Raw genomic sequence first — 26,661 nt, 5'->3', positions numbered from 1 at the left:
AACATTGTAGATGAGTAAGTTTACTACTGTAAGACACTGCAATTTAATAAACAGAGGTTTACAATGTTCTGTTTTATCAGAATCCATTATTATTCTTATTACTTCCTTCTGTAAAAGTAAAATGTCATTTACATGACAGCTACTACCCAACAGTAAGATTCCATAAGAGATGATGCTTTGGAAGAAGGCAAAATATGCTGATCTCACATAGTCATTGGGAACATGTCTTTTTAAATTTCTAATTAGATAAATAACTCTTGAAAGCCTAGCCAATATATTTTTAATGTGTGGTTCCCATGTTAATTTATTGTCACTAGTAACACCTAAAAATTGGACAGTTTCTAGTTCTTGGTAGTTAGGAATCTCTTTGAGGCTAAAGTAAAGTGTCTGGGTTTCGTTTTCATTTAGTAAGAAGCCATTAGCTTTGAACCGTAATGAGGACTGAGCAAGGGTATTTTCGGTCAGTGTTTTCAGTGTACCTAGATCAGAGTTTTTATGTATAAAAGTTGTGTCATGAGCATACAATACTGTGTGAGAATTTATGAACAAGAGCAGGTCATTAACAAATTACATGACATATCATAGTAATCAACACTAACTGAAGGTTTGAAATTTTTCACTATTTTTAGGATATTGTTTCTGTGAAAGTGAAGGTGCTTGGGGGTAGCTTTTCAAAGCGGCTGTCCATAATACTAAGTGCATTTTTCAGGATGGTTGTTTATTGAGCTACTAATTTCTTCAATGGACTGAATGCAATATTTATTAAATTCTTCTGGGGTAATGGCGATTTCCTCTTTGTGTTTAATGTGAGCAGTGGAGTTTATTTCACTCCAGGCCTTTTTGCATTTATTGTTAGATTTTTCAATTTTTACTATGTTATGCAGTTTCTTTGCTTCATTTATTGCCTTTGTATACTTATACAGGGCTATTACAAATGATTGAAGCGATTTCATAAATTCACTGTAGCTCCATCCATTGACATATGGTCACGACACACTACAGATACGTAGAAAAACTCATAAAGTATTGTTCGGCTGAAGCCGCACTTAAGGTTTCTGCCGCCAGATCGCTCGAGAGCGCAGTGAGAAAAAATGGCAACAGGAGCCGAGAAAGTGTATGTCGTGCTTGAAATGCACTCACATCAGTCAGTCATAACAGTGCAACGACACTTCAGGACGAAGTTCAACAAAGATCCACCAACTGCTAACTCCATTCTGCGATGGTATGCGCAGTTTAAAGCTTCTGGATGCCTCTGTAAGGGGAAATCCACGGGTCGGCCTGCAGTGAGCGAAGAAACGGTTGAACGCGTGCGGGCAAGTTTCACGCGTAGCCCGCGGAAGTCGACAAATAAAGCAAGCAGGGAGCTAAACGTACCACAGCCGACGGTTTGGAAAATCTTACGGAAAAGGCTAAAGCAGAAGCCTTACCATTTACAATTGCTACAAGCCCTGACACCCGATGACAAAGTCAAACGCTTTGAATTTTCAGCGCGGTTGCAACAGCTAATGGAAGAGGATGCGTTCAGTGCGAAACTTGTTTTCAGTGATGAAGCAACATTTTTTCTTAATGGTGAAGTGAACAGACACAATGTGCGAATCTGGGCAGTAGAGAATCCTCACGCATTCGTGCAGCAAATTTGCAATTCACCAAAAGTTAACGTGTTTTGTGCAATCTCACGGTTTAAAGTTTACGGCCCCTTTTTCTTCTGTGAAAAAAATGTTAAGGACACGTGTATCTGGACATGCTGGAAAATTGGCTCATGCCACAACTGGAGACCGACAATGCGGACTTCATCTTTCAACAGGATGGTGCTCCACCGCACTTCCATCATGATGTTCGGAATTTCTTAAACAGGAGATTGGAAAACCGATGGATCGGTCGTGGTGGAGATCATGATCAGCAATTCATGTCATGGCCTCCACGCTCTCCCGACTTAACCCCATGCGATTTCTTTCTGTGGGGTTATGTGAAAGATTCAGTGTTTAAACCTCCTCTACCAAGAAACGTGCCAGAACTGCGAGCTCGCATCAACGATGCTTTCGAACTCATTGATGGGGACATGCTGTGCCGAGTGTGGGAGGAACTTGATTATCGGCTTGATGTCTGCCGAATCACTAAACGGGCACATATCGAACATTTGTGAATGCCTAAAAAAACTTTTTGAGTTTTTGTTTGTGTGTGCAAAGCATTGTGAAAATATCTCAAATAATAAAGTTAATGTAGAGCTGTGAAATCGCTTCAGTCATTTGTAATAACCCTGTATTTAGATTTAGCATACAGTTCTTTATACAATACCGATTTACTGGTTTTGTACAGACTAGAATACAGCATAACAGTATTTTTCAGTTGCCCTAACTGTGGAGTATACCATTCCCCCCGTTTTCCTTTTCTTGTAATTACTACTAATATTCGCTGTACTTTTTTTCCAGGGGATGTCATTTTCAAATATATTTAAAAATATGGAGTAAACCTTGATGAAACAATATCAACTGAACAGCGTTGATGCCTAATATAATGTGTGTCCCAACTGAAATAAGTGAGAGCATGTCTAAACTTGTCCATCCTATATCTGTTCACTGGTCTAGTAATCACAATTTTAGATTCTGGTTTGGCGCAGTCTGACGTTACATTATTAAGACTTAAGATATGCTGCATCATGGTCTGAGTAAGGGAAACTAATTACATCAGTGGACATACAAGTTCTCTTAATATTTGTAAATATATTGTCTAGGCAGGATGAGCCTCTGGTAGGATTGCAGTTAACATAGTACAGGTTAAATCGTCGAAGCACATTTTTGAGCTCTGACATAGTTTTTCTGTCCTTCAGGACATCGAAACTTGAATTGATATCCCGTCCAATGACAGTATTGTATTTTTTCCATTTCGGTATGCATATGTACATTAAGAGTTCCTCAAGTTTCTCCAGAAAGATATGGGGGTCACCGCTAGGTGGCCTGTACACTACTACTATCATTTGCTTAAGGTTCTTAATTACTAGACCTGATATTTCAAAATGCATTTCATCACAAAGGGTATTGAGATCCATCCTGCCACAGTTTGATGCAAGGGGTGTTTTTGCATATATTGCTACCCCACCACGTACGTGCTGTTTTCTGCAATAGCAACTAAGTAGTGTGTAATCATCCAACACTTTGTACCCAAGCTCATCCTCTTTACACCAATGTTCACTTAAACATAGAATATCTACCACTTTATCATTCGAAAATTTGTTGACTATTAAGTTTTTATCTGCCATACCCTGAATATTGAGGTAGCATATTTTAAACTCTACTTTAGGCATTTATTTTTTTGCATATTCTCTTAGTTGACATGACCTAAAGTTACCACATGAAAGTTGACCAGGTTGTGTCCTTACGTTAATAGAACACCCAGCCTGGTCTATGCATACAAGCTTTTTGTCATCTCAGTTGAAACATAATCCAAACACATTACTGGTCTTTTTTCCTTCTCTAGCTTATCCAGTACTATTCTGAGAATTGTATCACTTAAACCACGTTTACCTAGATTATTGAAATGATGACCATGCTTGGTATGCCATTCTCTGCTGCAACTACTGGTGTTAATTAAGGAAACATTATTAAAGGGCTTACAGATAGCTTTGTGCTCCTTGTTGGTCTGCTCCACTTCCTTATTCACACGTGACCACTGGGGCAAATCATGTCGAGAAGCACATTAACGACATCATGTTGGTGTGGGTTAACACTCTGAGAGTCTTCTTCAGTGTCAAAGTAGCTATCTTCCTTTCATTTCTGCTGATGTTGTTTGCTCCGGCCATTACCGGTACAAAGTCTCTGTCTGCAAGGGCTGTACTTTCTTTCTTGATTGATGTTGAAACATCTCGTAAACCAGCTCCTGATTTAATGGTACCTATTTCAAACTCGTTAATCACATGAGGTCTGCTTTTCGTTAACATAGCTGCTAATCCTCTGGTGTAACTGTCTGAATAAATCTTGATTTTATGTTTTTTCTTATACCTTACTTGGCTGTTCGCTAAGTTTTGAGTGACCTGCACCACCTTATCAGATGAGTATGCTGATACAGTTTCTATGTCATCTGTGTTCTGAAGCAAATTATATTTGTTATTTAATGGTAACACAAAGTCCTGCCTATGTTTATTGTTAATATGTTTGTAAGAGTTCCCCTTCGATTTTACAGTTTTAAGTGGCTTCATTTTGCGGTCGAAGTTTCATTTGCAGTAACAATAATCAAGGCTCAATGTCAGGGAGAGGAAGAGGAGGTGGACAGAGAGAGGGAGGAGGAAAAAGTGGACAGAGAGAAGGGTAGGGAGGAAATGGGTAGAGAGAGGGTTGAGGAGATGGAAAGAGACTGGGGGGGGAGGGGGGGGGGGAGATGGACAGTGAGAGGGGGAAGGATGAGGAGATGGACAAAGAGGGGAGGAAGAGGAAGGGGACAAAGAGGGTCACCCCTTCTGTGGATGGACAGAGAGAGGAGCAGAAGAAGATTAGGACATATATACAGCTTTGTCGGGTTCACTAGTGCTGCGTCCCCATGTGTTATCTGTCATGCGACAGTATCATACTGCCATTTTTCAACAGGACACAGCTCATCAACAAAGGCACGCGTCTCTGTGAACTGTATGTGTCATGTTGAGGTATTTCCATGGTTAGCCTGGTTCCCAGATCTGTCTCCGCTATAAAATGTGTGTAACGAGCTCGGACGTTAACTCTTTGCCAATGCCAGTACCTAGGATATAAAGAAACAGTTACAATCATTGTAGGTCATATTGCCTGAGGATAGGATTCAATTGCCTTATTACAGCTTTCCCAACCAAATTAGTGCACGCATCCAGGCCAGAGGGTGTGCAGCAGCATACTGATAAATGGCCTCATGTTGCAAAGTTCTGTGTAAATTTCATACAGTTTTGTAATCACTGAAATAACATTACATACCTTCTCAGCCATGAAGTTTTATTTTGTTCCTTCCCCCTTCAAGGCTCTTCACTTTTTTTGTTAGGCAGTGTATCATTTGTTGATACAGTATTTGTTGATCTGTATGCAGGTTTTTGATATGATATGTACTGTATTCTCAAAAGTTCTGTTTCCTAATGGGATATGTAGTGCATGAGGCATATTTAAATCTTAAGTTGCTGAAGCGAGTCACTAATGTAGGAAAAGACAGATTTCTACTTACTGTAAAAAAGACATGTCAAATTGAAGACAGGCACAATTAAAAGACACTCACATATAGCTCTCGGCCACAGCCTTTGTCAGTAAAAGAGACACACAAAATGTTCAAAAACAGGCACTATCCCTCAGACTTACTCTGCAAAATGTGCCATTTTCCCTCACACCCCCAATCCCCCCCTGACCCTCAAGAACCTACCACAGAGGAGTGTCCTCTTCACCACTCAGTACCATCCCAGACTGGAGCAACTGAACCCTATCCGTGGCCAGGGCTTTGATTACATATCATCGTGCCCTGAAATGAGGGACATCCTACCCCAGATACTTCCCACCCCTCTTAAAGTGGTGTTCCGTTACCCACCCAACCTCCACAACATCTTAGTCCATCTATATGCCATTACCAATCCCAACCCATTTCCACAGGGATCATATCCCTTTGGAAGACCCAGTTGCAAAACCTGCCCAATCCATCCACTATCACTCCCTATTCGAGTCCTGTCAGAGGACCCTATCAGAGGCTGGGTCACCTATGAAAGCAGCCATGTCATTTACCAGCTCTGCTGTAATCAGTGCACAGCTTCTTATATTGACAGCTTTCAACTGTCCACTAGGATGAATGGCCACTGCCAGACTTTGGCCAAGAGCAAAGTAGACCAATCTGTGTCACAGCATGCTCCACTACGCGAGCCATTTGGATCATTCCCTCCACCACCAGCTTTTCTGAACAGCGTAAATGGGAGTTATCCTTACAACACATTCTCCACTCCTGTAATTATTCCGGTCTCAGCCTACAGTAACATATTGTCCCCACACCCTCCACCCAACAGTTTCTACCACCTCTGCCCTATAAACCCCCGCCCCCCCCACCCCCCCTTCCATTCTCATCTAACACCCTATTTATTTGCAGCCCTCTGGCAATGCATCTGCCCATCTTTCCCAGCTCCTCTCCTTTTTTCTCCACTAGTTGATTTATGCAAGTCACTATTTTATTTCAATAATACAGTAATGGTATACTTTTAACTCAACAGAATGAAGAACAGCAAGTGACCATCAAAAATCTTCAGGAGGCCTTACTGTCTACAAAAAATCAGCTGGAAGAGCTCCAAGGAAAAGGAACAGTGGAAGTGAGTGTAAACACTGGAAGAACTTGGGGATGGTTGCAAACTTCTAGAAGTAACCATACAACTAAGATGGTTGTGCATGATGTTTGATATTTCTTCATTAGCATTCTGGTGAACGATCTTTCACAGAGAGAGATATGTGGAAATGTACAAATGTTTTTAGTCACAGCAGCAACTGCTGTAGTAGGTATAATACAAACGATATAATTTTATAACAATGGAATCATGTAAGTCTCTGTTCAGTGAAAACGCTTACGTATGTTCTAATTTTTTGCTACTTTACTAATATTAGTTTTATTGAAGCTACATAGCAATTGATTCACACAGTAGTTCCTTAATGGATCTTGCTCTGTCTAATAACTTTATGAATTAGTCTTTGCACTTTCAGATATCCAATTCGTTAAATGCTTAGAATTGTGAGATTTCTTGTGTAATTTCATTTGAAACTGTTACTACTTCGCTTGTGTACTGTAGCTTTAATAGAATAGTGTCAATTTGTGATTTACCCAGGGTAACAGCATGTTCTTCAATTTTAACACTTTGTAAGAATTTTCTTTCTTGCATCCAACCATTATAGTAATTTATTGGGCTCTTTAAAACTATTAAACCTTGCAGTTATTGTATGTGAGTAATTAGACTTAATTTAAGGATGTACCTGATAAAGAACTAGAAGAATTTTAATGATTGACTTACTACTTACTCTGTGGTGCTGTAAGATAGTAAGATTGGAGAAATTTGCAGAGAGTTAGCTTTTGTGTAGGAAAATATTTGTAGGTGCATTTCGTGATATCATTTGTGATATTCAAGATTCTTTGTGAAAGTTTTCAAAACTGTGATACTGTAGGGAAGGCACTTCCTAGTTAATGCAGAAGTCTTTTACCAGTCACAGAGCAGAATTTGAAGGCATGGTTAGAGTCTGTATTTCATTCTAGTTCCTCTGTATAGGGTACTACATAATATTATGAATGTATCATGTATCTGGAGTTAATGGAGTTTATAAAACACAATGGCCACTCTTGTAAACAACTAATCTCAGTGAAGAGAAAAAATTATCTATTTTTGTTGAAGAATCCTTATTGATAAAATACAAAACACATACATAGGGTAAGTTACAGTCAGTTGTCTATTTTTATAACTATTAAAAGAAAATGTAGTGTGTCTCATTATTGATAAGTTTTTGTTATATATTCATTTAATTTTAAATATCTATACTCATGTACATATATTTTTTGTGCGTTTTACCAGCTAAATGTAATTTAAGACTATTTCATTCAAAATATATTTATGTATTTATTTATATTTTATTTATGAGTGTTGCTATTTTGAAAAGTCATGAATATTATCTTGGACATTGGAAATGGTTTTGTCAAGTGAAATATTTTTGGACACTAGATAAAATTTTAACTGTGAATAATTAAATAGTTATTCAGAGTCTGTCATGTGAAAAATGCTGAAATACTTACTAATTTTTCATATTTCCTCATTAATTCAAATTAAATATCTCAGTACTTTTAAAACAACTAAAACCCCTTTTCGTTTCTATGCTACAAGTCACATTCTCCTACTTTACCATTCCAACTGATTTAATTTGCCTGGCAATTCTCAGAGATGATTTATTGTACTGTAGTAGACGGATGTAGCATGTTATCTTCAATATTTATTTATTTATTTTTCATTTATTTATTTATTTATTTATTTATTTTCATTTGTGTATATATAAAGCTGTTTGTTAGTCTGTGCTCAGTTGAACTTGAAATTTAGATATACTGCTTTAAATCACAATCTGAAAATAACAATCATTTCTGAAATGTGGGTGTACCAGCAATAAATTATGTGATTAGTTTCATCTGTGCTATCAACATACGTCATACAAAGAGTTGCGGATTTTGAAAGGCCTTTTGCCATTCATACTGATTATTGAGAGTATTCTACTACAATGAATAAGGAAATTTAAATGTTTCAGATTTCTACAAAGTTGGCCTGAGGAAACGGTATCTTTTTAAATTTTTCAGAAATATCCAAGGAATTTTGTATATAAACATAGGAACATAAACAGCCTTGCATGTTCTCACAACTCACAACATGATGGTTCATTGATTGGTCATTGTCTAGTGACCGTTTTCCTTCCAACATACAGCCCATTTTAAAAACGTATATTCTCTGTGCCACTCTCGGTAACAGATTAGTAGATAGGTATGTTTTACTTTATTTTATTTGAATGTAGCTTTCCCAATAAAATAATTATATGCTACTTTGAAAGTGTCCAACAATCTCCCTGTGCACAGTATGTACTAGTCTCCTGTACTGCTCCCACTGTCATTCCTGTTCGTTTCCTGCCACCTCCCCCCCCCCCTCCCCCCCCCTCCCCCCCCTCACCCTATCCCCTCCCTCCTCTTTCATCTGCTTCGTATTGCTCACTGCATTCAATTCATAGTTATATGAATATTCATTGATAATTCTCACTCAGAGAGCTCGTTCTCATGCACATTTCCATTTCCCACACTTAAAACAGTCCCTCACATTGTGCATTTTCGTGTACTCCAAGGAAGAACACCCAGTGCATAAGTTGATCGGTATTCTTCACATGTGTTCTTGTCTACCATTCAGCATTTGATTGCTTACATTAAAAAGGGCTGTGGAAAAACCATGGGTTACTCAACAAATGAATATAGCTTTCAAATGGAAAATGTCATTTTGTGTAATTGACTTTATATGGTATGTAAAATAAAGGAAAGTATGGTATATAAAATAAAGGAAAGGCAACTACTCAACTGTTGTGTTGGACATAGGAACACACAACAGAAAACAGTATTCATACTAGCTAGGCATGCAGCTTTACTATATGATTAAATGATGATGGCGTCCTCTTGGGTAAAATATTCCGGAGGTAAAATAGTCCCCCATTCGGATCTCTGGGCAGGGACTACTCAAGAGGACGTCATTATCAGGAGAAAGAAAACTGGCATTCTATGGATCGGAGAGTGGACTGTCAGATCCCTTAATCGGGCAGGTAGCATAGAAAATATAACAATGGAAATGGATAGGTTAAAGTTAGATATAGTGGGAATTAGTGAAGTTTGGTGGCAGGAGGAACAAGACTTTTGGTCAGGTGAATACAGGGTTATAAATTCAAAATAAAATAGGGGTAATGCAGGAGTAGGTTTAATAATGAGTAAAAAAAAAAAAAAAAAAAATAGGAGTGCGGGTAGCTACTACAAACAGCATAGTGAACGCATTATTGTGGCCAAGATAGACACGAAGCCCACGCCTACTACAGTGGTACAAGTTTATATGCCAACTAGCTCTGCAGATGATGAGGAAATTGATGAACTGTATGATGAGATAAAAGAAATTATTCAGGTAGTGAAGGGAGACAAAAATTTAATAGTCATGGATGACTGGAATTCGACAGTAGGAAAAGGAAGAGAAGGAAACGTAGTATGTGAATATGGATTGGGGCTAAGAAATGCAAGAGGAAGCCGCCTGGTAGAATATTGCACAGAGCATAACTTAATCATAGCTAACACTTGGTTCAAGAATCGTAATAGAAGATTGTATACATGGAAGAAGCCTGGAGATACTGTAAGGTTTCAGATAGATTATATAATGGTAAGACAGAGATTTAGGAACCAGGTTTTAAATTGTAAGACATTTCCACGGGCAGACGTGGACTCTGGCCACAATCTATTGGTTATGAACTGTAGGTTAAAACTGAAGAAACTGCAAAAAGGTAGGAATTTAAGGAGATGGGACCTGGATAAACTGAAAGAACCAGAAGTTGTACAGAGTTTCACGGAGCACATAAGGGAACAATTGACAGGAATGGGGGAAAGAAATACAGTAGAAGAATGGGTAGCTGAGGGATGAAGTAGTGAAGGCAGCAGAGGATCAAGTAGGTAAAAAGACGAGGGCTAGTAGAAATCCTTGGGTAGCAGAAGAGATACTGAATTTAATTGATGAAAGGAGAAAGTACAAAAATGCAGTAAGTGAAGCAGGCAAAAAGGAATACAAACGTTTCAAAAATGAGATCGACAGGAAGTGCAAAATGGCTGAGCAGGGATGGTTAGAGGACAAATGTAAGGATGTAGAGGCTTATCTCATGAGGGGTAAGATAGATACTACCTACAGGAAAATTAAAGAGAGCTTTGGAGAAAAGAGAACCACTTGTATGAATATCAAGAGCTTTGATGGAAACCCAGTTCTAAGCAAAGAAGAGAAAGCAGAAAGGTGGAAGGAGTATATAGAGGGGCTGTACCGGGGCGATGTTCTTGAGGACAATATTATGGTAATGGAAGAGGATGTAGATGAAGATGAAATGGGAGATATGATACTGCGTGAAGAGTTTGACAGAGCACTGAAAGACCTGAGTCGAAACAAGGCCCCAGGAGTAGACAGCATTCCATTAGAACTACTGACGGCCTTGGGAGAGCCAGTCCTGACAAAACTCTACCACCTGGTGAGCAAGATGTATCAGACAGGCAAAATACCCTCAGACTTCAAGAAGAATATAATGATTGCAATCCCAAAGAAAGCAGGTGTTGACAGATATGAAAATTACCGAACTATCAGTAATAAGTCACAGCTGCAAAATACTAACATGAATTCTTTACAGACGAATGGAAAAACTGGTAGAAACTGACCTCGGGGGAGATCAGTTTGGATTCCGTAGAAATATTGTAACACGTGAGGCAATACTGACCCTACGACTTATCTTAGAAGAAAGATTAAGGAAAGGCAAACCTACGTTTGTAGCATTTGTAGACTTAGATAAAGCTTTTGACAATGTTGACTGGAATACTCTCAAATTCTGAAGGTGGCAGGGGTAAAATACAGGGAGTGAAAGGCTATTTACAATTTGTACAGAAACCAGAGGGCAGTTATAAGAGTCGAGGACATGAAAGGGAAGCAGTGGTTGGGAAGGGAGTGAGACAGGGTTGTAGCCTCTCCTCAATGTTATTCAATCTGTATTTTGAGCAAGCAGTAAAGGAAACAAAAGAAAAATTCGGAGTAGGTATTAAAATCCATGGAGAAGAAATAAAAACTTTGAGGTTCGCCGATGACATTGTACTTGTGTCAGAGACAGCAAAGGACTTGGAAGAGCAGTTGAACGGAATGGACAGTGTCTTGAAAGGAGGATATAAGATGAACATCAAAAAAAGCAAAATGAGGGTAATGGAATGTAGTCAAGTTAACTCAGGTGATGCTGAGGGAATTAGATTAGGAAATGAGACACTTAAAGTAGTGAAGGAGTTTTGCTATTTGGAGGGAAAAATATCTGATGATGGCCGAAGTAGAGAGGATATATGATGTAGACTGGCAATGGCAAGGAAAGCGTTTCTGAAGAAGAGAAATTTTTTAACATCGAAGTTAGATTTAAGTGTCAGGAAGTGGTCTCTGAAGGTATTTGTATGGAGTGTAGCCATGTATGGAAGTGAAACATGGACGACAAATAGTTTGGACAAGAAGAGAATAGAAGCTTTTGAAATGTGGTGCTACAGAAGAATGCTGATGATTAGATGGGTAGATCACATAACTAATGAGGAGGTATTGAATAGAATTGGGGAAAAGAGAAGTTTGTGGCACAACTTGACAAGAAAAAGGGATCGGTTGGTAGGACATGTTCTGAGGCATCAAGGGATCACCAATTTGGTATTTGAGGGCAGCGTGGAGGGTAAAAATCATAGTGGGAGACCAAGAGATGAATTCACTAAGCAGATTCAGAAGGATGTAGGTTGCAGTAGTTACTCAGAGATGAAGAAGCTTGCACAGGATAGAGTAGCATGGAGAGCTGCATCAAACCAGTCTCAGGATTGAAGACCCCAACAACAACAACAACAACAACAACAACAACAACAGGAACACACAACAGAAAACAGTGTTCATACTAGCTTTCAACCTCTTGCTCTTTCTCCTGCACAAGTTCAAACATTCACACAACTACACTGACAACAAAACATATAGACCTGAAGCTGTAGCAAGACTGACTGCATTAATGATTATTGAGAACTGCTGCCTGGATAGATGGGGGTGGGGAGGAAGTAGGTATGAATGCATGATGTGAGGAGGGGTAGCGGGATAGTGTGAGGCAATTTTTTCAACAGATGACTCCCTGTGTGTGTGTGTGTGTGTGTGTGTGTGTGTGTGTGTGAGAGAGAGAGAGAGAGAGAGAGAGAGAGAGAGAGAGAGAGAGAGAGAGAGAGAGAGAATGCCCTACTTGAAAGGGGGGGGGGGATAATGGTAGAAGAAGGTGGTACATAGTGTGGATGGGAAAGGAGTAGTGGTGTGGACAGAAGAGAGAAGGGAAAATGTGAGCTGAGGCAGAGGGACATAGGTTAGCAGAGCTTTAGGCCAGGAGGATTGTGAGAGCACAGGATATGCTGGAGAGAGAATTCCCACCCTCATAGTTCAGTGGAACTAGTGATGGAAGGAAATATCCAGTTGGCTTGCATAGTGAAGTAGCTGTTGAAGTTATTTGTGTTGTGGTGTGCAGATTATTTGGCAGTTGGATGGTCAAGTGTGCATTTTACTATAGTTTGGCATTAACCATTCATGCAAGTAGACAGTTGGTTGTTTCTTATGCCTACATAGAATACTGTGCAGTAATTGCAGCATAACTGACATATAAAGCAGCAGCTTTCACACATGGCCCTCCCTGTTACATGATAGGAAATGCCTTTGACTGGACTGCAATAGGAGGTGGTTGGTGGAGTGGGTGGGAGAGGTCTTGCACCTGGATTGATTGCACGGGAACGACCCATGGAGTACAGTACTGGAAACAGAATTGGAAAAGTGATAGGCAAAAATATTCTATAGTATGGGGGAGCGATGGAACTGGGTAATGTTGGTAGGGTTTTGTGTAGGATATCACTCATTGACACAATGAGAGATAGTCAAAAGCCCTGGTGAAATGTGGTTGAGCTTGTCAATACCAGGGTTGTACTGGGTGAACAGAGGAGTCCTGGCTGGAGGCAGGTTAACAGGTTTACTGGTCTTAGAGTAGGAGATGGCATGGGAGATTTATTTGTGGATGAACTGAATAGGATACTGTCTGTCAATAAAGGCTCTTATATGGTTATCAGTATACTTCAACAGCTTCTACTTTCCATTGCAGCTGCAGTGTCCATGGTTGACAAGGCTTAAGGAAAAGTCTGTTTGCTATGCAACAGGTGGCAGCTATTAAAGTGGAGGTACTATTGGAGGTTGGTGTGCTGGATGTCAACAGACGTATTTACAGAGATCAGCATTCAGGAAATTGGCTTGTTGAGTTGAGAAGGACCAGGTGAAGCAGATATTGGGTAGGTGTTGGGGTAATGGAGAAAATTGCAAGAGTTGTCCCTGCCATGAGTCTAGATCATGAAAATTGAATCTGACAATAGAAAGTCCACCAAGGAATAGTGACAATGTTATGAGACGAATAGATTGTTACTCACCATGTAGTGGAGATGTTGAGTCACAGACGTGCACAACAAAAACACTGCTAGACAAGTAACATTTCAACCAAAAGGGCTTTTTCTGAAATAGGCAATGGGCACTTGCGTGACACCATCTATGTCAACCTATTCATGGGCCCTCTAGAAGGTTCCTTCCTGACATCCAAAATCCCAAACCCCTCATCTGTTTCAAATTCATTGAGGACATCTTCGTGATCTGGTTTGAGGGTGAGGACAGCCTGTCAATATTCGTCCAGAACTCAACACCTGTCCACCATTCGCTTCACCTGGTCCTCCTCAACCCAACAAGCCACCTTCCTCGATGTTGACCTCCACCTCAAAGATGGCTACATCAGTACCTCCGTCCATATCAAGCCTACGAGCCACCAGGCAACCCTCTACTTTGACAGCTGTCACCCATTCGTTCCCAAGAAGTCCCTTCCATACAACCTGGCTACTCGTGGCTGTCACATCTGTAATGGCGAGCAGTCCCTCTTGAAATTAACCAAGGGTCCACCAAGACCTTCACGGACTGTAATTACCTTCCCAACTCCTCACAGAAGCAGGTCTACCATGCCTTATCTCCCTAGTCACCTACCGCCTCCCAAAGCCCCATTGTCTGGCCACAGAGGAGCATTCCCCATGTGACTCAATACCACCCAGGACTGGAGCAACTGAATCACATTCTCCACCATGGTTTTGACTACCTGTCATCGTACTCTGAAATGAGGAATGTCTTACCCACTATTGTTCCCAACCCTCCCACAGTGCTATTCTGCTGCCCACTGAACCTACACAATACCTTCGTCCATCCCTACTTAACCCCTGCTCTCAACCCATTGCCTCATGGCTTATGTCCCTGTAATAGAGCTGTGTGCAAGATCTCTTCTACATCCTTCCACCACCACCTACTCCAGTCAAGTCACAGGCATCACTTATCCCATCAAAGGCAGGGCTACTTGTGAAACCAGTCACGTGATCTAAAAGCTAAGCTGCAACCACTGTACTGTGTTCTAGATGAGCATGACAACCAACAATCTGTCTGTCCACATGAATGGCCACTGACAAACTGGGATGAAAAAAACACCTGAACCATCCAGTTGCTCAGCACACTGCACAACACAACATTCCTCATTTTAATAACTGCTTCATAGCATGTGCGATCTGAATCCTTCCTACCGATTCCACCTTTCCTGAATTGTGCAGGTGGTAACTCTCCCTGCAATATATCCTACATTCTCATAACCCTCCTGGCCTCAACCTTCATTAGTCACTGTTGATCACCCACCTGTTCCCACTCCAGCATTGCACAGTCTTCTGTTCCACCGTCACACCCAAATTTTTTTTATACTTCTCTCCTTCCCCCTTCCCCCTTCCCTCCCAGCCATGCTGCCCCCCCCCCCCCCACCCGGTCTAACTTGGTGACTGCGGACTGCACCTAGCAGCCCTACCCTCTTCTCACCTTGTCCCTCTATGTTCCCACAAGCAGCACTTTACCATTTACCATTACCATTGTCCACCCCTTCCCTGCTACCCCTCCCTCTTCCCACACCAGCCTCCTCCATGAAAAACACGACCACCCATAACATCACTGCTTTCGAATTTTACTGTTGGCACTACACATGCTGGCAGATGACGCTCACCAGGCGTTCGCCATATCCACACCCTCCCATCGGCTTGCCACAAAGTGTACTGTGATTCATCACTCCGTGCAACATTTTACCACTGTTCCATCATTCAATGTTTACACTCCTTACACCAAGCAAGGCGTCGTTTGGCATTTACCAGTGTGATATGTGGCTTATGAGCAGCCGCTTGACTATGAAATCGAGTTTTCTCATCTCCCGTCTAACTGCCATAGTACTTGCAGTGGATCCTGATGCAGTATGGAATTCCTGTGTGATGGTCTGGATAGATGTCTGCCTATTACACATTACGACCCTCTTCAACTGTCGGCGGTCTCTGTCTGTCAAAAGATGAGGTTGGCCTGTACACTTTTGTGCTGTATGTGTACCTTCACATTTCCACTTCACTATCACATCAGAAGCAGTGGACCAAGGGATGTTGAGGAGTGTGGAAATCTCACATACAGAGGTATGACACAATAACCTGACTACGATTGAAGTCCGTGAGTTCTGCAAAGCACCCCCATTCTGCTCTCTCACAATGTCTAATGACTACTGAGGTCACTGATATGGAGTATCTGGCAGTAGGTGGCAGCACAATGCACCTAATATGAAAACATATGTTTTTGGAGGTGTTCAGATACTCTTGATCACATAGGGTATGTCGTGTAATTCAGAAGAATGCCTTTTGGCCAAAAGCTTACTTGTCTAGTAGACTTTTTTGTTGTACCTGTCTGTGACTCAATATATCCCCTGTATGGTGAGTAGCAGTCTACCCATTTCATAATTGAATCTGAACCAGACAAGAGGTTTTGGCTTGATAGATAGCATTCCTGCAGGTGGCCCATAAATAAGTTGTCATAAGATGGTGCCATACAAGTACCCATGGCAGAACTGTGGTATTTATAGGTTTGGCCTCTGAAAGTGAAATAATTGTGGGTCAGGATGTTGTGGGCTTGGAGGATTTGGAAAGAGTGGTGATTTTGGTGTCAGGAGAAGACTGGAAAAGGTAGCGTTCCATGGCTGCAAGGCCATGCATGAGTGTGGAAGATGCTTGTGTAAAAGGATGTTTCATCCACAGTGAACAACAAGGAATTTGGAGGTAACGGGACAGGAACTGTGGAAAGTGGTGAAGGAAGTGAGTAGTGTCTTGAATATGGGATGGGAGACTATGGACAACAGTTTGAGAAGTAGATAAAAGGCAGCAGCACGAGGGGTTGCTGATGTGAGGAGGGAGATGGAGTTAGGCTTTATGTATTGGGATGGACCTAAGGCCTGAGGAGCTGCTGGAGGTCCTGTTGAACTTCTGGGATGGGATCACGATTATAAGGTTTGTATGCAGAGACATCGGAAAATTGGTAGAGACTCCCAGCCACATAGTCACTACGATTCATGAACACTGGTGGAGACTTTGTGTGTGGGAAATATGATGAAGTCTTTATTGGTTTTCAGGTTGTGGATAGCTTTGTATTCCATAATAGTTATGTTGCTCTCAGTGGTGAGGGATTTAGGAAAGGAAAGTGAGGCTAGGTTAGAAGTGAGGAATTCCTGAAAGTTTACCGGGGCATGACAAGGTGGAAGGGAAGGATCATGGTTGAGGCAGTTTGGAACTGTTTTAAACAATATTCTGTTTGAGATTTTGGTTGGCTGTTGTCAGCGAGGTATGTGGTGAAGAAATTTTTCCACGGTAGAGAATGAGTGAAGAAAAGAAGGTCCTTTACAAGTCCAGCTTGGCTGAACTTAATTTCAGCGATAAAGGTGAGGCAGTAACTAGAACAAAGGTGATATCATAGCTACGCACATCAAAAATTATTCCAGTATATTAGGAAAAGCTATTAAATGTACAGTAGCATTCACGCTTTGTGGAAGCATTGATAGTTAAGGGCATTTTTCCAGAGAGGGAAATTGTCGTTATTAATATGTAGTTAAGAAAGGTGTCAGGAGGGGTGTAAGCTGCCAAACTTTTTCTGCTGAAATCGTTCTCTGACATGATTAAGAAAATAGTGGGAAAAATGCACTGCTTTGGGGCTAACAATTCAGTTGGTAAATCATAATTTCAATTTCAAAAGACATGGTCTTTTGAGAATATTATTTGTTCACTCACTAACTATATATTATAAAGATTAAATGACAGTGTAACAGTGGTATTTTTGTATGTATTGAAATCGGAATGTTTAAATCATTAAATTTTTCTAGAAAATCTGAAGCTTTTCAGAGGTAGTGATTGGGCTCATCACTAGTTAATATAATGTTTCATATATGTTTGTTGCTGTTTATGCTAAATTATTCAAATAAGGGGCCAAGAGAGAATTTTCTGGTTGAGAGGAGGAGTATTAATGGAGTTCCGGAATGCTGGAACCTAGAGTGTTAACACCCGCTGCCCCCCTCCCACTCTTTTCTTTCTGTTTTTAGACTGGACTAAATACTGTTTTTCTGTGCCATGAGAAGATGACTTTAATGACGTAAAATGTGTAAAACTTGGTGAAATAGTAATAGTATAGCAGCACCATAAACACATCCTCTATAGTAATTCAGGACAGACAATATGGCATGTTGAATTTATTCTTGATTTACCTAATCACAGACACCTATGTACATGGCATTTCGTATCTTCAGTAGTTATCAGTGTCTCCCTGTAGATCTCTTGTTTTAATTTTCTCCTCAGATAAAAGTCCAAAGATGTTAAGTATGGTGAGTGTGCAGGCCATTACATTTCCCGAATGGCCAATCCAAATATCTCCAGATTTTCTGTTAAGCTGTCACAATTCAGCAATTGTAAACTTTAAATATTACTTATGTACTTCAGGAAATTAACCACTCAAATATAACTTTTCTAAAATTGTACCTTGATATATTTACTAGCTCTGGTTATATTTTGGGTGTACTCCTGCCTCACACTGTATTTACTGCTGAGTCAATTCTTCTGATATCACCACATCATTGAAGTCCGTCTTCATTTATAACCCTGATTTGGTATGCCTGCAGCAATGCGCCTTAATTTGAATTGCTTAGTGAATTATATTGGAAGCCAAGGAGCCAGTAGAAGCTGGATAATGTTAGACTGGCATCAATGTGCTTCTGGTGGCTATCAGTCTTTGCTAGGAAACACTTTTGTATACAATATGATTTTTTGTAATTGTTGGTAAATGTTATGTTTACTCAACTGTGCTGAGCTGTATTGCGTTTAATGTATTTTTATATGAGTAAGGAGAGCCACTTGTATGAATATCAAGAGCTCAGATGGAAACCCAGTTCTAAGCAAAGAAGGGAAAGCAGAAAGGTGGAAGGAGTATATAGAGGGTCTATACAACGGCGATGTTCTTGAGGACAATATTATGGAAATGGAGGAGGATGTAGATGAAGATGAAATGGGAGATATGATACTGCATCAAGAGTTTGACAGAGCACTGAATGACCTGAGTCGCAACAAAGCTCCGGGAGTAGACAACATTCCATTAGAACTACTGACAGCATTGAGAGAGCCAGTCCTGACAAAACTCTACCATCTGGTGAGCAAGATGTAAGAGATAGGCGAATTACCCTCAGACTTCAAGAAGAATATAATAATTCCAATCCCGAAGAAAGCAGGTGTTGACAGATGTGAAAATTACCAAACTATCAGTTTAATAAGTCACAGCTGCAAAATACTAACATGAATTCTTTACAGACGAATGGAAAAACTAGTAGAAGCCGATCACGGGGAAGATCAGTTTGCATTCCGTAGAAATATTGGAACACGTGAGGCAATACTGACCCCACGATTATCTTAGAAGCTAGATTAAGGAAAGGTAAACCTACATTCCTAGCATTTGTAGACTTAGAGAAAGCTTTTGACACTGTTGACTGGAATACTCTCTTTCAAATTCTGAAGGTGGCAGGGGTAAAATACAGGGAGCGAAAAGCTATTTACAATTTGTGCAGAAACCAGATGGCAGTTATAAGAGTCGAGGGGCATGAAAGGGAAGCAGTGGTTGGGAAGGGAGGAGACAGGGTTGTAGCCTCTCCCCGATGTTGTTCAATCTGTATATTGAGCAAGCAGTAAAGGAAACAAAAGAAAAGTTCGGAGTAGGTATTAAAATCCATGGAGAAGAAATAATAACTTTAAGGTTCGCCGATGACATTGTAATTCTGTCAGAGACAGCAAAGGACTTGGAAGAGCAGTTGAACGGAATGGATAGTGTCTTGAAAGGAGCAAAAGCAAAAGCAAAACAAGGATAATGGAATGTAGTCGAATTAAGTTGGGTGATGCTGAGGGAATTAGATTAGGAAATGAGACACTTAAAGTAGTAAAGGAGTTTTGCTATTTGGGGAGCAAAATAACTGATGATGGTCGAAGTAGAGAGGATATAAAATGTAGACTGGCAATGGCAAGGAAAGCATTTCTGAAGAAGAGAAATTTGTTAACATCGAGTATAGGTTTAAGTGTCAGGAAGTCGTTTCTGAAAGTATTTGTATGGAGTGTAGCCATGTATGGAAGTGAAACATGGGCGATAAATAGTTTGGACAAGAAGAGAACAGAAGCTTTCGAAATGTGGTGTTACAGAATAATGATGAAGATTATATGGGTAGATCACATAACTAATGCGGAAGTATTGAATAGGATTGGGGAGAAGAGAAGTTTGTGTCACAACTTGTCTAGAAGAAGGGATCGGTTGGTAGGACATGTTCTGAGGCATCAAGGGATCACCAGTTTAGTATTGGAGGGCAGCGTGGAGGGTAAAAATTGTAGAGGGAGACCAAGAGATGAATACACTAAGCAGATTCAGAAGGATGTAGGTTGCAGTAGGTACTGGGAGATGAAGAAGCTTGCACAGGATAGAGTAGCGTGGAGAGCTGCATCAAACCAGTCTCAGGACTGAAGACCACAACAACAACATATGAGTAATTCGACGAAGCTCTTCCTGATCAACACAAGGGTTGCTAACAACTGTCACAACTAAGAACTAAGGTCTGCTATTTGCAGGAGTGCACAGACAATAACGTAAAATGTGATGAAATGCTTTGACGAGGAGAGATTCATGTGATGAATTATCCATATCTTCACTGAACATGGGAGTAAGTATGGTAATTGCCATTCTAATTAAATGCAACATTCAGTCAGTCATGTTTTCTGTGTGTATCATTTCTATTTCTGTAGGAGCAAAAAACCCAGATAAATTCTGCCTGCAATGTCGGAAGGACGCATGCTCCCATTCGTGTGGCTGTCCATGTGAGAAGCGTGGCTCTTCCTTGTGCTTGTAGCAACTGCCCCCCCCCCCCCCCCTGCCCCTCCCCTAAATATGTTAAGATACAGTGAACACAAAAGTTAGTCAACAATTTATTGAATTTCTTGTCTTATATAGCGTACCTACCATTGACTACCTTATCCATTGCTTTTCTCTTTCTCACTGTCACACTGCTATTATCCACAATATTTAAAACACCAACACAAACACACACACACACACACACAATGTTGATTAAGTTGTTGGTTTTTCTCTTTTAAAAAATTAAGAACAGGAAAAAAAAACTTTTGTGAACAGTTTCTTGATTTTCTTATATTATGTAGCATACAGTATCATTAAGTATCTCATCCCACACTTTTCTATTTCTCACTGTCATCAAACTCGCACTTGTAATCTTGCAAATGATATTACGTGAGTCTCTTCTTATCGAAACATTTTCTGTGCATCCCCTAGTTCACAGATTTTTTTAATGGGATGAGAAAGTGATGTTAAATTGGATGATAGTTCTGTATGGTGTATTCTTCATATAAACAGTCAGTCATCAAAAATATAGTTTAAAAGCAGAATTTATGGTAGTCAGCCACACTTAATGTTTAGCGGTGCATTTTAAGGTAAAATACATCATAATTACATGCATATTGATTAAATCTCATGATTTAATGGTAATCTTTTGGAATGAAATCATTGCAAAAGAGATGACTGAATCACCAATTTCTGAGGGCATTAAATATTCGTTTTATTTAAAACTTGGTGTTAATTCATATTAACTCACAGGTTTATGGTTCTGCCTCTGTTGTTGTTTTAGCCATCCACCCTAAGGTGGATCTGATACTATTTCCATTCCTCTTGCATGCCTTCTGCCCTCTTTTTTGGCATCACTGCTATTAACTGCATTGCTGATCTGTTTTGTATTTTATGGACTATAAGACCCACTTTTTTTTCGAATAATTGCCTCAAAAATTCGGGCGCATCTTCTACTCAAAATTAATATAAAAATGTCCAGTGTTTGATTTAAAATTCCCTCCAGTCTTAAAAACAGCCATATATTCGATGCCATGGGAAAGCTATCTCTATCTGGCAACATTGGATTCAACTGGGAGCAGCAGTCCACCAATGCGGCGAACATGAGTTACGAGGACTCACAAGCTTGCTAACACTGTCTCGCTCCTGCCCTGCCGTCACAAACCTAGAACACTGTCTATCCTATGATGCAACACTGTAGTGTACAGTGCCAGTGAACTTGAATTGAAAGTGATTTGTGTTATCAGTAACAGTACAATATTTTTGTTAGTAGTGGTATGGTAATTGAAAAAAATAAAAGGTATTCAAATAATGAGAGATATAAATTGAAAGTAATAGAAATGCAGAAGACATTGAAACAGAGCAGCTGAGTGGCACTTTGGCCCCCCCCACCAACAGAAAAAGCAATTTGTGATTGGCAAGCTAGTGAAAAAGAACTGAAAAAATGAGGAAGATGAATTGTGCAAAAAGAGGACAGAATACAAAATGGTCAAAACTAGAAGATGGCATATTGAAAAGGATTCAAGGACACTGTCAAAATGGCATTGGAATTAATACAAAAATGATTTAAATACACATTCGTAAGCTGGTGCTACAGTGGAACTTAAAAGACTGTAAGGGTAGAGTTGGTTGGTGCTACAGGTTTATGAAGCATCATGGAATTAGCATGCGAGCCAAAACCAAAATACATCAGAAAATGCCACAAGGGTATGAAGAGAAAATATTATGTTTCCATCGCTTTGTTATTCAACATCGAAAGAAAATTAGTGTGGAACTAAGACAAATAGCGAATATCGATAAAGCTGCTCTTGACGTTCATTGTGCCAAATAACAGAACTGTTGCTATGAAAGGTGCTAAAACTGTAACTATGAAAACAAGCGGATGTGAAAATAATGCACTACACTGTTGTCCTTTCATGTTGTGCTGACAGCACTAAACATAACCCATGATCATTTTCAAGCACAAAACAATGTCAGAACTTTCTGAAATACTGTCTGTTGTTGTTGTTGTTGTTCATGTACATGACAAGGGTTGGGTGGATGAGGCTGGTATTAAATTATGAATTAACGGAGTGTGGGGGAGGAGGAAAGGTGCTTCATTGAAGAAGAGTTCTCTCGTTGTGCTAGATCAGTTTATTAGTCATTTGAAAAATTCTGTGAAAGAGAAATCTTTCAAGAAGTGTGGTATAAGTAATGCTCTCGATGGTAGTGAAGACCATCTTATATATGAAGAGGATTTTAAGGTCAGTTTGGTTTCATAAACAAGGAATTTTTTAAATTTGGATTTGCAGTCTAATAATAAAATTGGTAAAAATATTTTTTTTGAAGTTGCTTAAAAATTAAGGTGCATCTTATAATCTGTAGCGTATTATAGTCTGTAAAATACGGTACTCAAGCCTAGGTCAGGCCCTGCAATTGTTTCCTGTCACTTTATTTTCAGCAGTAGTTTTCAGCAAAAACTCATGTTGTACTATGTGTATGTCCACCTTAGGAATTTTTCCTCATTAACTCATTGCAGGATATCATTATTCCTTAATTAGTCCATTTGACCTTCCATCACTCTCTATTAATACCACATTTCAGATTCTTCTGATATTTCATTGCTGTATTCTCCATTGTCCATGTTTTGCACTCATACAGAGCTGTGCTCCATACAGCTTCTCATGAATCATTTACTTTTCATATTTATGAATGTTGATGCTATTTCCATTCCTGTTGCATGCGTTCTGTCCTCTTCTTCAGCATAACTGCTGTTCCCTGCATTGATGATGTATCATATACTCATGCCTAGGCCAGGTCCTGCAATTGTTTCCTGTTGCCATACCTTCAACAGTAGTTTTCAGTAAAAATTCATGTTGTAATATGTGTATGTCCATCTTAGGAGTTTTTTCTGATTGACTCACTGCAGGATATCTCCATTCCTTGATCAGTCCATCTGACCTTCCATCACTATCCATTAATACCACATTTTGATTTCTTCTGATCATTTCATTTCTGTATTCTCCATTGTCCATGTTTTGCACCCATACAAAGCTGCACTCCAAACAGCTTTTTGTGACTCTTCTACTTTTCATATTTTTGAATGTCAGCAGCTGTTTCTGTTTATAGAAAGCTCTTCTGCCTTCTGCAATGTACTACTATGTTCTAGTTCTGAGATAGCAAAATTCATCCTATTCTCCAAGAATCTCTTCACGAAGTTTAACTTTTATCTATCCTGTGATTACAAGTGCTAAGCACACCATTACATTAGTTTTATTTTAGTACTTGGGTGTATTACAGTGATGAGGCACCAAGCATGTATTCCATTTCTTAAATACTAGACTCAGTTACTCTTCAGTTTCAGCATCTGTTGCTGTGTTGCGAGCAACACATATCCTGCTGATTTATGTGACAAAAAACTCCTGCATAAAGGCAGACCTTGAACAATTCCACATAGCCATGTACTTTTTTATAATGCGGTTCTAGGCTGTTGGTGTAATAAATTTCACATCTGTCCACTCTAGCTTTTTTGGAAGTGTAATAATTACATTATGTTCAAATTGTTGTGGAACTTCCCCAATTCCATAAATTTCATTTGTGAGTCTGTGTAATTCGTGCTCTGGCCTTAGCGAAATGTCAGTCAATGCCCTAGGAGAAGGCAACAACTAAATGGGCTTGGGGAAGATGCGGCCATTTATCACAAGTCATTTCTTACTTCAGGAGTCCAACAATCTTTTATTGTACAGATACCAAAATACTAGTAAAATACAAATAATTCAGGCAGTTACTCTAAAATTTCTTCAGTTAAACCAGTTGATGATAAATTAGTTAATTTAAATGAATAAAATGCACCAATTTAGGAAGGGCTAACAAGCAAGTAGTACAGTCAGATATAATTCAAACATCCACTTAGCGCTGGGCAAACAATGACAGCAGTGGTGCTAAAGATTACAATTCCAACATTTGGCTGGTTAAAGGGAATGCTTTACATTAATGAATATAACTTATAAGAAGTGCGCTGATATAATATTACACAAGTCCAGTATCTGCCGAGCTGAGGTCCGTTAACTACTAATATTTTATGCAACTAGCATGGTAACACTTTGTAATGCAAATGTCCAATATTTAATAAATCAGAGAAGCCAAGATACTGAGATGGAAAAATAATAAAATGCCATTTAACAAAAACATTACACCAATTTTAAAATTATTACGTTAAAACCGAACTTCATACTGGGAAAATATGGAAGGCACAGGTATGGCCAGCCAGGTCTGAGTAAGATGGTTTAGAATAACAGGCCTTGTGATTAAATTAACACCTGATTGCTACGAGATAGAAACTCAACTTACAAGGGATGCCACAGCAAGCTAGGAGGTCGCTGCCTCAGAGGCTACAGTGAGACAGGAAGCGGTGCGCCACCTGTCCACTCGAACACAGCTGACATGGACAGGTTACACCCAATGAACCAGTGGTTAACAGACAACAGTCTGGGGCAGCATCTCCAAATACTATGAATAGCTCAGAGAGCCGAGCGCAAACAAACATATAATTCATGCATAATAATAATAGGACATATGAAAATGCTCCGACCAAGACAAGAAACTCTATGTGCGCATGACCACAAGCCCCAGCTAAACCTTACATATCACAACACAATATTACAATAAGAATTACTAAAAGGATTAATGGGTTAATCTTATAATAAAATATAACAATAAATTAATGTAATAATCTAGAAATCACAGGGTATTCAACACATTAACTTAAGTGACTTAAAAGGTAACAGGCAAATCTTGAGGGCTAACATTCAAACAGTTACAATAGTAATATTTAGAATGGTAACTATTAAATTCTTTGAATGAGGCAAAATCTCTCCAGAGTAATGGGACTTAATTACTCAGGTGAGCCAAGATTCACTGGGCCGCTAGTGTTCTCTTACCTTGGCCACAGTCAGTTTTATAGTCATTACATCAATCAAGGAAGCAACAACTTCCAATACAAATAAGACTCAGTTTTGAACTCAGTGATCACTAATACATGTGGTGGCCTAGAACACATGAGACAATTAATTTCAGGCCTGAATGACAAGATAAGCAGATGTTGAACAATTAAAAGAAATTTTAAAACACATCAGATATGGCACTCAGATAATTTCAAACAGGCACCAAAAGGTAAATTTAACATTTGACACAGAGTGATGGAGAACCACAGGCAATCCAGCGCAGAGGTAACAACTTGAATACGAGTGCAGATGTGTCAATCAAGTAATGTGTACCTTACCCCACAGGGCAGAACAGATGGTGCCAGAAAATGGACAGCACTCCAACACTCACATCAGTGACTGTGCCTCCTTAACCAAGAGTAAACTGGCTGCATCGACATTAGGCCCAAGTATTACCGACCAACACAACTCTTCCGACCACTGGCTGCTGAGACAATTGTCTCTTTTTCCATAACTGTGACAGACTGACTGGCAATGTGGTCAGCAACCCACTGTGAGGAACTACAACCAAAGACTCAACTAACAGGCAACCGAACACCACTCGGTGACTAGACAGAGATGCATCCCACCAGCAGGCAAAGATGTAAAACCATAGAACAAGCTGACGCAGCTCAGTTTGCCTCAATGCCTGCAAGAATTCTGCTGGTATTTCATCAGTACCTGGGCATTTATTCTTTCCAAGAACGTTCAGAGCTTTTTGAAATTCCGAAATGAATGCTGAACTTCCACTATAATCTTCTTGTACTGGGACCTCATTTTCATCTAGTCAGTTTTTCTGGCTCACTTTAAAATTTCTCAAAGTAATTTCAATCTTCTGACCTTAATTCATGCTACCATTATCCAATCACCTTTTTTCATCTCTGATAATTGTGCTCCTTGTTTTGTATTCCATGATTTGATGTTATTAAACTGCGTCTAGCATGTGTGTTACTGTTTTAAAATTTTGTATCTATCTTACAATATATTTCTTCCCTCATCATAATATAGCTTTCTTACTTGTCTGGGTAATTTTGTTTCTGGGTGACCTACACTGTTGCTATTCACTTTCAACAGTTTTGCACTTTAATTGTTGTATTGTAGCTGTAGATGTAG

At 39.6% G+C, this 26,661-nt stretch overlaps 1 protein-coding gene across 1 annotated transcript in view; it reads left to right on the top strand.

Moving 5' to 3' along the window:
• The window catches only part of LOC124794945 (centromere-associated protein E-like), a 622,348-nt gene that overhangs the window by 324,080 nt on the left and 271,607 nt on the right, over positions 1–26,661 (top strand). Inside the window, exon 13 of the mRNA XM_047258659.1 lies at positions 6,194–6,289. Coding sequence (XP_047114615.1) covers positions 6,194–6,289 — 96 coding nt within the window. The remainder of the gene's footprint in view (positions 1–6,193; positions 6,290–26,661) is intronic.

Source organism: Schistocerca piceifrons, chromosome 4, assembly GCF_021461385.2.
Source record: "Schistocerca piceifrons isolate TAMUIC-IGC-003096 chromosome 4, iqSchPice1.1, whole genome shotgun sequence".
NCBI lineage: Eukaryota > Metazoa > Arthropoda > Insecta > Orthoptera > Acrididae > Schistocerca > Schistocerca piceifrons.
The sequence above is the reverse complement of the archived record's forward strand: the minus strand, read 5'-3'. Positions and strand labels throughout refer to the sequence as shown.